Below are 13,522 nucleotides of genomic sequence, written 5' to 3' on the forward strand. Positions count from 1 at the left end.
GCGTGCAATTTCCTGCCTCTCAGTCTGTCACAGCCTTTAAAGACGCGCAGCAAAACAAATGCTGATTTCACTTTGAACTGTTTCATGCCAAGTGGAGCTTTTATTACTTTTTTGTCTGTCTATATTCATAAGATGCTGATTCTTTGATGGCAACTACTTTATGCATGAGCAATCTCAAATCCATAGGATTACCTTGCTTTTTCAAGGTGCTGGGAGTGGGAAGGTTGAGAAGATGCCAAATTCAGATGAAATCACTGAAAACAGTGCGGGAGATAAGATGCTTCATTAAGTATTTTAAAAAATAAATTCTATTTACAGTTGAGCTTCTGTCTTCTGCACTGTATCCAAGCAAATTGTAAAGTTAAAACCAGGATCCATGTACAGGCTCCAGACCACAAATGAAACTGCACTATAATGCTCTGCCATGCAAGCAGTTGCAATTATGCTCTACATTTTGAGTAACACCATATTAAAACAAGGCAAATTATTATAAGCAAATTAAAACAAGGTACACACGTTCAAAATAAATCAGTTAACAATTGCTTTTATTAAAGTTTATATTATATGAATTTGCCGACTGGAATGTCATAACTCCAACATTTGATAATAAAGTTCCATGATTTTACATGTACAGGTACAAAAAAGATACTCTTGTAGCAGAAATGTGAGGCTACATAGTTCACAAATACCATTAACAAAGACAATTCAAGAACTACAGGAACTGAAGCATTGTTATAAATTACCTACATGTCCCTTGGCTGTTATGATCTTAAGTAACAAAAAAAGTGCATTCAGTAAAAAAGAAGGCATTTGTTGAGCTGTTCTCTACAAACGCATGTTCTCATCCTTACTAGGAATATACTGTACACACACACAAAACAAAAGGAAGCACTTTCCTTCAGCTAAAACCACAAGCGTGAGGGAACCTGGACATATATCGATAGTCCACAGAAACCAGAACTGACTTGAAACTGAGTAAATAGTTAATATGGAATAAAGTAAAGCCAAGCACTTAAAACGGCTACAATGTCAGCATTAAATAACATATACCAGCACATATCAATCTATGCGCCTTAAAAAAAAAAAAAATGAAATCAACAGGGAATTTACTGTATGTGCCGTTCATAGCCATTTCCCCAATATATATATATATAGGCAGCTGATATGGAGCTGATACTTCCTCTAACTCTATAGGAGTTCAGTAATGTCGACGCTCTGGGAAAAGTACTGATACACAAAAAGAAGATGGCGTCTAAGCACAACCGTGTCTGAATAATCACAACAGAAAGGGCATGAGGGGATGAGGAAATGTCAAGCCTTTTGGACAGACCTGCGGAGTCCATTTTTAAGAGCACTGTGGGTGATGTCAACCACTCAGGCTGAATCCTTGGCAATCTGGTGCTGTACGTCAATATTTGGTTTATTTTAACTTTTAATACTTTAAACGTATATTTCTTCTTCTTCTCGGTCAACTGTATTATATACACATCAATACCGTCACAAAATAAATTCTATTCTGAAGGGAAAATCCAATTGATGGGTTCAGAACCCGTAAAAATATAAACGATTTCAGTATCACTTTTTTTGTTACAATATTTCATATTTGTCTACCACAAATGATGTTTCAGTGGAGAATTTCACTTGGCTATCTCCATCGACAGCGGTGACTTTGAGAACCTAGAAGGAGAAAAAAAATAAACATCATAAAATTGTAAGGCCAACAAAAGGCTAATGTCTTAAAACAGAGATCTGTATGTTAAAGACTGTTATAGTTATAGATAGATAGATAGATAGATAGATAGATAGATAGGTAGCTAGATAGATAGATACTTTATTGATCCCCAAGGGAAAATTAAAGTATTTTGTAGACGCGTTTGTCCAAAGCAAACCATGTACAGTATGTATCATGTCAACAGTGTGCTGACGTTGGGAAAAACTTGCCTGTATATCACAGAAGTTGTTTGTAGAGACGAAAGATACACTGATTGGGAAGAAGTCGCTGGTTTGGCCAGCAATGCTGAACTCCATGCTGCCGGTCTTGTTATCGGTATCAATGACTGGGAGAGACCACTCCAGATTGTTCCGTCTGCTGTCATGGCGATAGTCACCGTCAACATCTCCAATCACAGGGGCTCCAACGCCCGACCTAAACCAAGGAAAACCCATCAGAACACAGACACTCAACGAGCAACAGCAGCACATCCATATGTATACGTACAGTATGCTATACTATATGTTTAATGTAATGTTGGAACCTGTACCAAGAGCTGTGCTGAAAACAAATTCCACCAGCCTAGTTGTGTGGTCATTAAATCAAATCAAAATCAATCAATCAATCAATCAATCAATGCATGAAAAAAGCAGCCAACTCCCATCCTGCCTGTTCTGGGGTGCTTTTCCCAAAAGCATACAGTAGTTGCTAACTACAATGCATCTTCTGTGGAAGTGTCACAGTATTTGAGTCTCATGTTAGAGATACGTTAACGATAAATGTGCTCTTATTTTTTAATTTTCCAAAATGAAAAACGTGATATGTGATAATATGAAGTGTTTGAGCACGCGTAACTCAGATCTACAGGCTCACAATTGGCAGTGACACTACCAAGGTAAGTGCTATCGTAGTTAGCAACTACACTTTTGGGAAACAAGACCCCTGGTAATTTCTGCGTGCGCCCAGATTATCACTGGCAGTCTCAGTGATCATCAAGTAGGAGGCAGCGGGTATTGTAATTGAACTGGTTTGTCAGAATTTACTTTCCTATTCATAACTGACCAAATATAGGGGCTCGTTAATTAAGCTACACAAAGTTTCTTTACCCAATTAAATTACTCAGTCCAAGGACACACTTCTTATAACACCTCGTTACAGCAATCTATTGTCACACAATAATTGATTCTAAATAAAGCTTTTAAATAAAGTTTGGCTTAAGGGCCAAAACATTGGCGCTTGAAATGGCATTTCATAAACCCAGTGGACTCACGGCAGGGGAATCGTTATGACAACGTCTTTGAGTTCCAGGCCCTCCTCGAGCAGTTCGTACTCAATGTTGACATCACACCCAGTGGAGCTCTCTGAGGGCCAGCAGTTTACTAGCAGACAAGAAGAATACAAGAGTACAAAGCAGAGAGTAGAGGGTTACCAGGAGCACTGCGCAACAGCAAGGAAAGTGAACAGCAGAAGTAGGAAATCAATCAAACGTACTTGTGAGAGGAATGAGGGCCTCGTCAGTAGTTTGGAGTCTCCATTTCAGAACCCCTACGTCATTGTTTATCGGGAAAGACTTCTCTGCATTCTTCAGTGCAATCACACACTCGGAGGAGAAGAGCTTCTTGTCCACGTTGGGGTGAGTCTGACACAGAGAGGTGAACGGCTTCACATTAGAATCAGCAGCAGCACAATCTATTCATACAGTTTCTCTGACTAACAAGCTAATCACAGCTGGCATTTTCATGGATTTCTTAGCCACCGCTCATGATCAGATAGCAGCTGCCCAAATTCACCTTATTCACATGGCAGTCATTGTGAACCAAAACAAGGCTATGGGGTACACGGACTATATCACACTGTACGTCTTCTCCCCACTACTGACAAATGCATAGAACACAACAATCTTCTGGAATGTGTACCTCACAGCCTCGTTTTGGTTTACAATGGTCACCATGTGAATAAGGTGGATGGGGAAGGAAAACAGTCCTTTCTGCAAGCTCTGCGTGACAAGGTTATCTTCCTACCTGTAGCTGAGCTCCTTTTTTGTCATTGTTGGCGAGGTGCAGACGAATGCGGCTGTTCTTGTCGTCGCTGATTCGGAGCGTGACGATGCCAGTGACCTCCATGTTCTGCAAACCCCCGTCGCGGCCGCAGGCAAGGGACACCTTCTCTTCAACCCTCAGATGAACACTGTGAAGGAAGGGAGAACTTCAGCGGGACGATTCTTCGATGCAACTTGTAAGTGTAAGTGTCCGCACTGACTTAAACGGACACTTTGTTTGTATACCCTAAAACTCCAAACAATAGCCCGGGCTTTTATTTTGCCAAATCGCCAAAATGCACCGGCGTGTATTTGAGACAGGCGTCTATATGAGACAGGCGTTGTTAGTTGAGTGTAGGTTTATTGTAGGATTAGAAATAACTACCCACATTATATTACGGTAGGCTACTTTATCTAGCCTATAATTAGCCCTTTTCACGTGATGTCAGACGAAGCGTTGCTGGGTATCCTCCGGCATGTCCAGCCGCCAAATACTACAGAAGAAGAAGAAGAAGTATTCATGGGTTTCATCAGGTCCCTTTGCACAGGTGTATTAATTAAGCTCCATGCAGTCTGCATTGATAATCAAGGTGCTTGATTGTATACACCTGTGGAAAGGGACCTGATGAAACCCATGAATACTTCTTCTTCTTCTTCTGTAGTATTTGGCGGCTGGACATGCCGGAGGATACCCAGCAACGCTTCGTCTGACATCACGTGAAAAGGGCTAATTCGAATGTGTTTCACAAACGCGGAGAAACGAGAGAAAGTGAAACTAAACAAAGAAAGTTTGTGATAAAATATGTTGTCTAGTGCGCAAATTTAACAAAATGGCATTAATTAAATAATGCAGGACATAGGCCAATGTCGAAAAAAGTTAAGAATTTGGAACTCTGGCTTTCACCTCCGCAGTCATGCAATTATAAATTTAGTGTGCGCAATCTGCACCATGCTGGCTTAAACAGACAATCTGACGGGTATAAGAAGAATAAATACAACCCAAAACTAAAAAAACAGACCAGGCTTCTGTTGGAGACCAGCCTTTAACCCAAATCTGTAGCCACACCGGGGGTTTAAAAGAGACATGCGTCTATTTGGGACTCGGCTATTGTTTGAAGTTTTACGGTACATATCCACTAGTACTAACACATAAATATATCAATTTCCCATAGTGACATTTTTTTCCTGCGGACTTGCGTTCCAGGTGTGTATGAGACACTTGAGGAAGGATGTGCAGTACCTCTCGGTGTTGATTGGTGGAGGTAAGGCTTTGCTGGCGTCTGATTGCTTCCTTCCTGTAACAGGCATGATGATGCTCTCCCCTTCAGACTTCAGTTTATCCACAAAGTTCTCCACCTCCTTCCCCCGCGAGCCCAGCTTCAGGGCCTTGTTTGGACCACTCGCTCTGTAGGGGCACACGACACATACAACAAAATAAATCCACCTGATTTCAGTGTCATACCACTGCGTTCTTCCTTACTGTTCCTCTTACTTTAAGTTCAAGTTTAAGTTTATTGGCATTTCAATAACGCAGTTGACAAAAAAGCACCTCGGGTGTGCTCACAATACAGTACAACACAATACAACACATAATACATGAACAGTTGTAACTGTTGCAAAATATTTTAAAAAATTGAAGTGCATTTCCTTACGGTTGAATAAAGTCACGCAATTCTGTCCAACAAGTGAGCTCATGTTCATAAGCAACTTTAGACCTGGCCGTATCATAGTACTTTAAGCCATAAATCCAATTAATACATTTAAAAAATACTGATAGAAGACAAAAGCTGTCTGCTAAATACTATAACAATAAAAAAATAACAGACGAACTACACCAAACTAAATAAATAAAGCACAGAGCAGATTTTGTGATACCTGGCGGGTGCTGGAGTCATCCTGGGCTTCTCCGGTTCAAACGTGTCTTTGATGATGCCTGCTGAGGGGGCTGTGCTGGCCCCACCAAAGCCTCCGTAGGATGGAGCCTTCCTGCCGCTGCGCTCGGCGTCCCTCCGGACCTGCTGCAGCTCTTTGGCCTTCCTCCTCATCTCTGCCTTGGCCTCCCGCTCCTGGGTCTGTGGTCACGGGACAACGCACACAGGGGTTTAATATACTAGAGCAGACTGACAGCCCAGAGTTAAGCAATTGGTAGTAGCAACAGGTATGTCAGAAACACACATTCTTAGCAGATTAGATATACTGTAGGGCAAAAACATAAAACGAGTACTTCTTTTACTTTTGTTTGTGCCAGCCCAAACCTATGTCTATATTTGGGCTGCAACTAACAATTATATAGTCAATTAATCTGTGGGTCATTTTCTCAATAGTTGTTTGATCAATGAAATGTCATAAAGTTTTGTAATGTTATCAGTGTTTCATTATGCCTTCAAATGCCTTGCTTTCAGAAGCAAATTTAAGGTGATTATAGAATTTAAAGGTATTTTCCAAAAATACAAATAGCTGAACTCATTACCAAAACAGTTCCCGATTAATGTAATAATCGACAACTTATCTACAGTATAACATGTTGCAGTCCAAATTTGCATGAACTTGACATTCAAAAAAAGCAGACACTCTATCAGAAAGAAAAATATTCTATTACACCGGTACAATGTTAAATGTACCATCATTTCCTAAAGAAAAAAATATTGCTTTTAGCAGTGTTGAGTCTCACACAAAGCAAAACTGACCTCTCTGACAGCGCGGAACACCCTCTCCTCATGGGAGTCCATCTCAGTGAAGGTGCGGATCTGGGTGAGGTTGACACTCTCTCGGTAGCCCAGGGCCACGATCTCATCAAAGGCAAACAGGAGCTCAAAGCAGTGGTCCGAGATCTCCCCCTCATCCATTGTGCGACAGTACTCCGGGATCTAACAGGAGAGGTGAGATTGAAAAGTCAACAAACCTGCGGTACGTACACTAACTCAAAGGTCCTCAACCGTTTGGGGTCTAAGACACACCAGAAGTCAAACCAAAATGCCAAGGCACACGGACATATGGTTACAGATTATGATGCATGTCACAAATTCTTATGCCCACAAATGTTCTTTACAGTGTTCATGAGCTGACACTATAGACAGGCGTATGCTGACTGGGATGAATAATAAATCGCCTATTAGGCTGCTTTATAACAACTACCTCATGACTACAAGCCTGTATAAAATATGCAGCACACCTCACAGCACACTAACTCACAATGATCCAGCACCACCACACACACACACTCTCTGACATACCACACGTGAGAAGAGCCGCAAGGTCTCCAAGTCCTCTAAGATGTTGCTGTTCTTGGTGGTGAGGAGGACCATGTACAACCTCTCCAGGGGCTGGTAGACATAGCGAACACTGTCTGTCTCCACAAATGTGTGCTGCTTGCCCACGTTCATCAGCTTTGGGAAGGCAGCCAGGAGGCACTCGATACGTGTCCTTGTCATCTCCACAAACTGTCGGGACAAAAGGGGCTTCCCTGACTTGGTACACACTGCAGCCGCTAAAAGCACCTAGAAACAAAAGGGGAGCACTCAGTCTGAATAAGCACAACTACTGTACAGTGTAGAGTAGACACTCACTGGCCTAACTGATCATTACAAGTATAGCGTTTTAGTTTCTTCATCCAAAGTGCCTCTAGGGTAGGCTGGGTGAACCAGTGCGTATTATGTTGATTTCTGAAGACTTTTAAGCTGAATTGATAATATGTCTTATCTTGATTTTATCTTGTTTTATCTTGATGACTACTTTTAAGCTGATTTGATAAGATGATTCATCAGATTACAGTACAGTTAGTAAGACATGTATGGATAAAGATGTGCAGTTATTTCAGAACATCCAAAACAAAGCTTTCCACAGTACACTTTTTCCATATAACTAGATGAGTGCTGGCTGAAAGATTTCAAAAGCAATGCATTGTATTGTATTATTACAGTTGTCAGTTGTGCATGATCTCACAGTGTAAATATCATATTATTACACCACCACATTTAAGACAAGCACGTTGTAAAACATCATAAGCTCACAGCAAAAAAGCTAACGTAACGTCAGACGGACAGGAACACCAAATAGGACCTTTCATTCGATATGCTACTGTCGAGACCGCTAGCGTAAAGTTAGCTTATCCTATTTTAACAGAGAAATGGACTATTAGTAAACTCTACAACTTATAATATGTATCTATCTAGTGGCCTACTATGTACTGAACTATGGCCACGTTGACCACTATAATCACATACAAACAACTCCCAAACATCACTCAATATTAGACTAGTCAAAACACAACTTGGATCAAACTCTTGTCTGAATGGAATGACAGCGGCTAACTTATCGTTAGCTTACATGGGGATTGGGATATCAAGAATCGTTACAAACAATTACCAAAAACAGCTAGCGATATCGCTTGGTGGTTAACGTGATAAATTGTTTCATTGTTCAAAATCTAGCAAGTCAATTATTGCAGGCTGGCCAACTCACTCAAAACTATTTTCTGTCTTAGAAGAGGCTCGCTAGCTAGTTAAACAAGCTACAAGCTGCTAACGTTACGGCTAGCTACCTTGGCCTTATCACTTACCATTTTGAGTTTCCTGTGATATTTCCTGGTATAATCTCTGACCGCGACTGTCCTATCTTTTCCACGTTTGTCAAGAAGTTACTTTGAATGCTGTCGCCGTTGATGTGCTCATCTGTCAAGGCTAGCTAGAGTTGAGATAACTTGGCAATATGGCAGAAGGACATAGCCACGTCTCCGGTGGTGACTGAAGTGGTGACGAATGAATCTTGGCTAATGCGGCTGAGTCAGTGCCAGCTACAACTTTCTCTGACCATCACACAACCAGTCAGTCTGGGTCCAACCCCTCAACTTTGTATTGGCTATCAAAAATGAAGCATTCATTCTTCGAACACTTCAATAAATATCGACCATGTGTTCCAAATGCAAACGACATTTTTGCGCATTTTTTTGGAGACAGGGTATTATTTTGATTGTACTGTGTATGACTGCTAATGATGATACAATAGGGCCTGCGTCTTTTGGCTTCAGAAAAAAGTCTACTGTAACCAATAATCATTTAAAACACTCTGCAATCTCTCTGCTGCAACGTTATTTTAGCTAATGGTAACGCTAGATCTGAGGAAGAAGAAAAGAGAGACAAGAAGCAGGCATCCCTCTACTGCAGTTCGTCTTCCAGTCCAGGTGGAGGCTGCCATGATGACATGCCACTGGTACGGCTGATTACGTTGTTAGCTGTCAGTGAGGAAGAGTGTGCAACAACCGAGCATAAACAACGCGGTGATGGCAGGTATCTGTCCGGGCATGTTGCTAGTTGTTCACATTGGCAATTAATAATAGATCACATAACACAACAACTGTATACTAGTTGGAATTGTATCGCCGTTGAGCAGGAATGTGGATTTTATCGTTCGCTAGATTGGTAAGCAAGCTGTCGTAGCTGGCTAGCGTTAGTGAGCTAGCAGCTAACTTTTTGAATGCAAACATCCGCCCAGACTGGGCTATTGCTAACATCTTATCATGATTTCTTTTGACCAGTTATGCATGTGTCACTATGCTGTGAAACTTTATAGTTGAAGTTGTAGTGCTAGCCACTTTTTGTGTAAGTTAAAGGTGGCATATGATATCTTCGTGGACTTTTGGACGCTGCCTGTGATATTAGGCAATACAACATTTCTAGACAGATGGCTAGCTGTACAGTCGACCTCGACTTTCAATAGATACCGTGGCTTGCCTGTTATGACTTGTAAGTGTATCTTCATTCTCTTTTTTTCCAGATCCGTGGTCTTAAACGCCTCCACTCTCCAGTCCCATGGGTGTCTGAATTCAGTTGACCATTGAGGTGGACAGGATAAAACAGGCATGGGCGTCGTTAACTTCTTATTTTGTACCATTGGAAAATGTTTCGAAATAGCCTGCTTCCTGCTGGATTTAAATTTTGTCATTGTGCATTCCCTGATCCGGCTTTTGGTTGGCTTCATTTCCTTCATACATCACCTACCAATGGTGCTCACAAACTCTGTGATAGAATGCTGGAACCTCACCCTGGTCTGCCTGTTCACCATGTCGGAAGGGGTGTCAGTATTGACTCACAACCTGGCTGGGGGTGGACAGCAGCTCATAGGAGGGGTGGTGGAAAGTTGTAAGATGGTAGGCTACCTTGCCTCCCATGTACTCCTGCGAACCAGGGACCTTCTACACCGTGGGCTGCTTTCTGGACACAGCGTGTTGAAGCATGTATGGGAGGGCTGTGGCATTGCCCTTAGCCTGGTAGTCTATTTGGCCAACACTATTGTGAACTTGCTGCTGATCAGTACGCAGAATCTCTACACTGTGCTCGTCAGCCTGTGGGAGACAGTCCTCTGTCCCTTACAGAACATCTTGGAACTGACCTTGGCGGTGTTCAGCTTCGTCTATAGCACTCTGGTCGGGGCCTCGGCCTTCCTGTGGACGCCATGCCTGTCGGCTGTGGAGTTTCTGGCCTCCCTCGGCCACATCTTTGTCAGCATTTTCCTGTTGAATTTCTACGGACTGTTGTTCACTGTGGGCGTTGTGGCGAGCACCACGATATACCTGAACCCTGAGCTGTCGAGACGGCAAGCCAACCGCCTCACCCACTACATCAGCACAGTGCCCTCCCTTCGCCATCTGCAGGTGCCTCTCCATCGCGTGTATGTGCTAGAGAGGAACCTGCGGCAGAGGATGGCCGCGTGGCACGGCAGCCGGCACCAAGTTGGCCGACGTGCAGTGCGGACAGATGGGGACGGGGATGCAGGGCAGCCGGAGATATTACCGGAGCAGAGGGTGCCCGCAGGGAACGCCGCCGGTGGTGACGGACAGCCCGCGCGGGACCTCGCACGCCAACCTCTCGCACGCCAGCCACCGCCGGCGCCGGCCGGGCACTCCTCCGAGCGCCTCCTGCCGAGCTCCAGCACGAGCAGGCCACTGCAGACGGCAGACGAGGGCAGCGGCCTCAAGCCGAGTCTGTCTCCAGAGGTCGACTCCGGCCTCCTCAACCTGCTGCAGGAGCAGGAGGAGCGCAAGAAGTGCGTCATCTGCCAGGACAGCTTCAAGACGGTGGTGCTGCTGCCCTGCCGCCACCTCTGCCTGTGTCGCAGCTGTACGGACATTTTGCTCGCCCAGCCGGTGTACCACCGCAACTGCCCGCTCTGCCGACACATGATCTTCCAGACCATGGACGTGTATCTCTGATGGACCAGTGGCCTCGGCCAGCTTTGCTTTGCGTCTTAATGCCAAGCGAGATATCGCTGTTGTTGAGAGCTTTCTAGGGTGTGGAGTAGCAATCTCAGGCTAATAGCTGATAGTGCAGGGGCTTGATGAAGATGGATCACACACTGTGGATTGTTGGCCTGCCATTCTTGGCCTTTCAGCACTGTCAGTATGAACACTTTCTTATTTGAAACCAAACCGTAAACAAACAAGCAAAAGAAAACCTATGGCCAACTTTGTAAGATGTGAATCTAGCCTACATATTTTGTACCCATAGTAATGCTTGCAATAGTTTTATACTCCTTGTGTGGTGGAGGACTGCATGAATGAGGGTCAGTATGAGTGAGAACTAATTCGGTGCATATGCACTTCCAAACACATATGCACCGATGATTTATTTCTTAATTTGTGCTTCTTTCTTACAATGGTATCATTTATTTTTGATATTATGATGTGTTAAGGTATTCCACTGTTATGTATTTGTTTTTCTCAACAATCAGATTTTTGTGTCTCATGAACAGGTTGACACCATGTTGGAAGGGGTTCTGTACCTTTGATCAGTGTTGTGTTTTTGTTTCATATTCACACACTAGGGAACACGGTGACTGTAGATCATGAAATGCTTTGTTTTTCATGTAATTTCTCTCAGTGCTTAATAGTATCCCTACATTATTTGAAAAAATAATCAGAAATGTGAAAAACAGAATATGAAACGGATTGTTGATATATGAACGTGAGCGTGAACAATTTTCATTTGCCTTAAGAAGCATATGCTACTTGACGAGTAGACAAAACAAAACATGCCACCATGGCCTAGCAGTAGTCTTTGGTAGTTTTCACTGCTTTGGTCAATTTCAGAAATGTAAGTTTATGGTTCTGACTCAAACATCACTGGTAATTCAGAGTGGGCAGCCCTCGTTTACATTCCGTTGCAAGAGGAGAGGAAGAAGATGCATTTTTATTTGACTTGTTTACCTATCCTGTGTACTATAGAAAAAAAGATGGACATATTTTTAAGTTGATCAAAACATTTTAAAGTGAGAGAAATCCATGCTTCCAAACACTTGTGTAAACACTATCTATACTATAATCTCTCCTTGAGGTATGGTTTTGTATAGTTAAAACATGTTGTTAATTTCTTGCACAGTGCCTTGACATTGTCAAATATTTGAGGGATCATAATGTTATCTGGTGATGATAACAAGGACGGATTCAACAAAAGCAAACTTCAGAAGTTTATCTGGGATCAGGGACCTTAAATACAGCTTTGAGCCGTTTATGTATTACTTTGTATTCAGAAGGTGTGAAGGTGATGAGAATGTACGTGATGTGAAAACACTCAATAAAAGATATCTAGATTTACTGTTTGTTATGGTTATGGTAATTTTAAAGTTGGTAATACTACACTAAGGATAATAGAATGTCATGGTCAATAGTACAGACAGAAAAGGTATTCTAATAGAGGGAGTCACATGCTTACTTGACGAGTACTTTCTTTAAAACCTTTGACAAGATGGGAAGAAGGGAGACAGGTCTGTAGTTCTCCACATCTGTTGGATTAAGTGTACTTTTCTACATTTGCTCTCCCAGGGCTCCCTTGAAGAAGAGATTAAAATCTCAGCGGAACACTGGTAAAATGAGAGTTGAGAGTTGAGGGTGTTGAGAGTCCTCGACAACATTCCAAAGAAAACATTAATATTAACAGTTATGAATGCTAACATATGTGTTAAAAGCACATGTACTGTACAAGAGCTGACTACGCAGCCCGAACAGGGAGGCCCATCCAAAAGAGATTGAGAAAAAGCAGTGGCAATAAGGAATCCTGAAAGCACTGAAGAAAACCAAAAGTAGTTGTACGGAGCAAATTACGCTGTAAGCATTTTCTTACGAGTGATTGCACGAAAGAAACAGGCAGAAGTCGGTGGATGAGGGTCGGCCAAATCAGCTCATACTTTGTATGTGTGATGTATGTGGAACTATGAACTAGAGATGCACCGATCGACCGGCCGCCGATTGGAATCGGCCGATTTTCACGTGATCGGCCACGACCGGCGACCGGCCGGTCAGTCTGAGACATGCCGATTTTATGCCGGTCAAATGCACTCGCACGTACTTGTAACAACATCACACTCACACAGCTGAGTTTGCAAAGTTTGATGAAGCTAGGCCAACAGTCAGGGCTGGATAAAGCGCTAATACTGAGTTTTTCTATGCAGCGAACGCTGTGCTTTGCCATATTGCGTGGAATTTACTATACTAAGCTGTCACTTCAGGTTACAGCGCTCATCAAAGCCCGTCCTTGCCGCTAATTGCATGCCCACAGCTGAACCACAAGCGCTATCAATAAGCAGCGACATAGCCTTTACTCAACTTAAGGCGAGACACGGCAGGAATAGTTTTGCTTCGGTTTGCCAACTTATCATGTATTCTTTCACACTACTACAACAACAACTAAGTCCGATTTGCACATTTAGAGGTTTATTTCATTACCTTTTGTCTGATCACGCCTGTATATTTCTTCTAAATTCGCCAAAAGTTAGCATTCTAA

General features: G+C 42.7%; 2 protein-coding genes across 3 annotated transcripts; one reads left to right on the plus strand and one right to left on the minus strand.

Moving 5' to 3' along the window:
- Positions 1–528: 528 nt before the first annotated feature.
- Positions 529–8,511, minus strand: arcn1b (archain 1b). Its single transcript, XM_062520851.1, has 10 exons — positions 8,308–8,511; positions 6,983–7,246; positions 6,437–6,616; positions 5,625–5,821; positions 4,990–5,154; positions 3,733–3,898; positions 3,203–3,350; positions 2,982–3,090; positions 1,942–2,146; positions 529–1,677 (listed from the first exon to the last, which is right to left on the minus strand). The coding sequence occupies exons 1-10, from the start codon at positions 8,308–8,310 to the stop codon at positions 1,588–1,590; spliced, it is 1,527 nt and encodes a 508-aa protein (XP_062376835.1). The 5' UTR covers positions 8,311–8,511; the 3' UTR covers positions 529–1,587.
- A 393-nt stretch (positions 8,512–8,904) lies between these two features.
- Positions 8,905–12,336, plus strand: rnf26 (ring finger protein 26). 2 transcript variants are annotated; one of them, XM_062520853.1, is made up of 2 exons: positions 8,905–9,034; positions 9,522–12,336. In XM_062520853.1, the coding sequence occupies exon 2, from the start codon at positions 9,607–9,609 to the stop codon at positions 10,954–10,956; it is 1,350 nt and encodes a 449-aa protein (XP_062376837.1). In that variant the 5' UTR covers positions 8,905–9,034; positions 9,522–9,606; the 3' UTR covers positions 10,957–12,336. The 2 variants fall into 2 exon arrangements, with proteins under 2 accessions (XP_062376837.1, XP_062376836.1); XM_062520852.1 differs by having other exon boundaries at positions 8,952–9,166.
- The last annotated feature ends 1,186 nt before the right edge of the window (positions 12,337–13,522 follow it).

The sequence above is a fragment of the Sardina pilchardus genome, chromosome 19, assembly GCF_963854185.1.
Source record: "Sardina pilchardus chromosome 19, fSarPil1.1, whole genome shotgun sequence".
Lineage (NCBI taxonomy): Eukaryota > Metazoa > Chordata > Actinopteri > Clupeiformes > Clupeidae > Sardina > Sardina pilchardus.

Bases quoted from the DNA above. Each gene is read 5' to 3' on its own strand.
- arcn1b (XM_062520851.1), bottom strand. The intron at 3,091-3,202 runs GTACGTTTGATT...CTTGTCTGCTAG, and splicing joins GGCCCTCATTCCTCTCACAA to TAAACTGCTGGCCCTCAGAG. The intron at 1,678-1,941 runs GCAAGTTTTTCC...TTCTCCTTCTAG, and splicing joins ACAACTTCTGTGATATACAG to GTTCTCAAAGTCACCGCTGT.
- rnf26 (XM_062520853.1), top strand. From the start codon at position 9,607: ATGGGCGTCGTTAACTTCTTATTTTGTACCATTGGAAAATGTTTCGAA.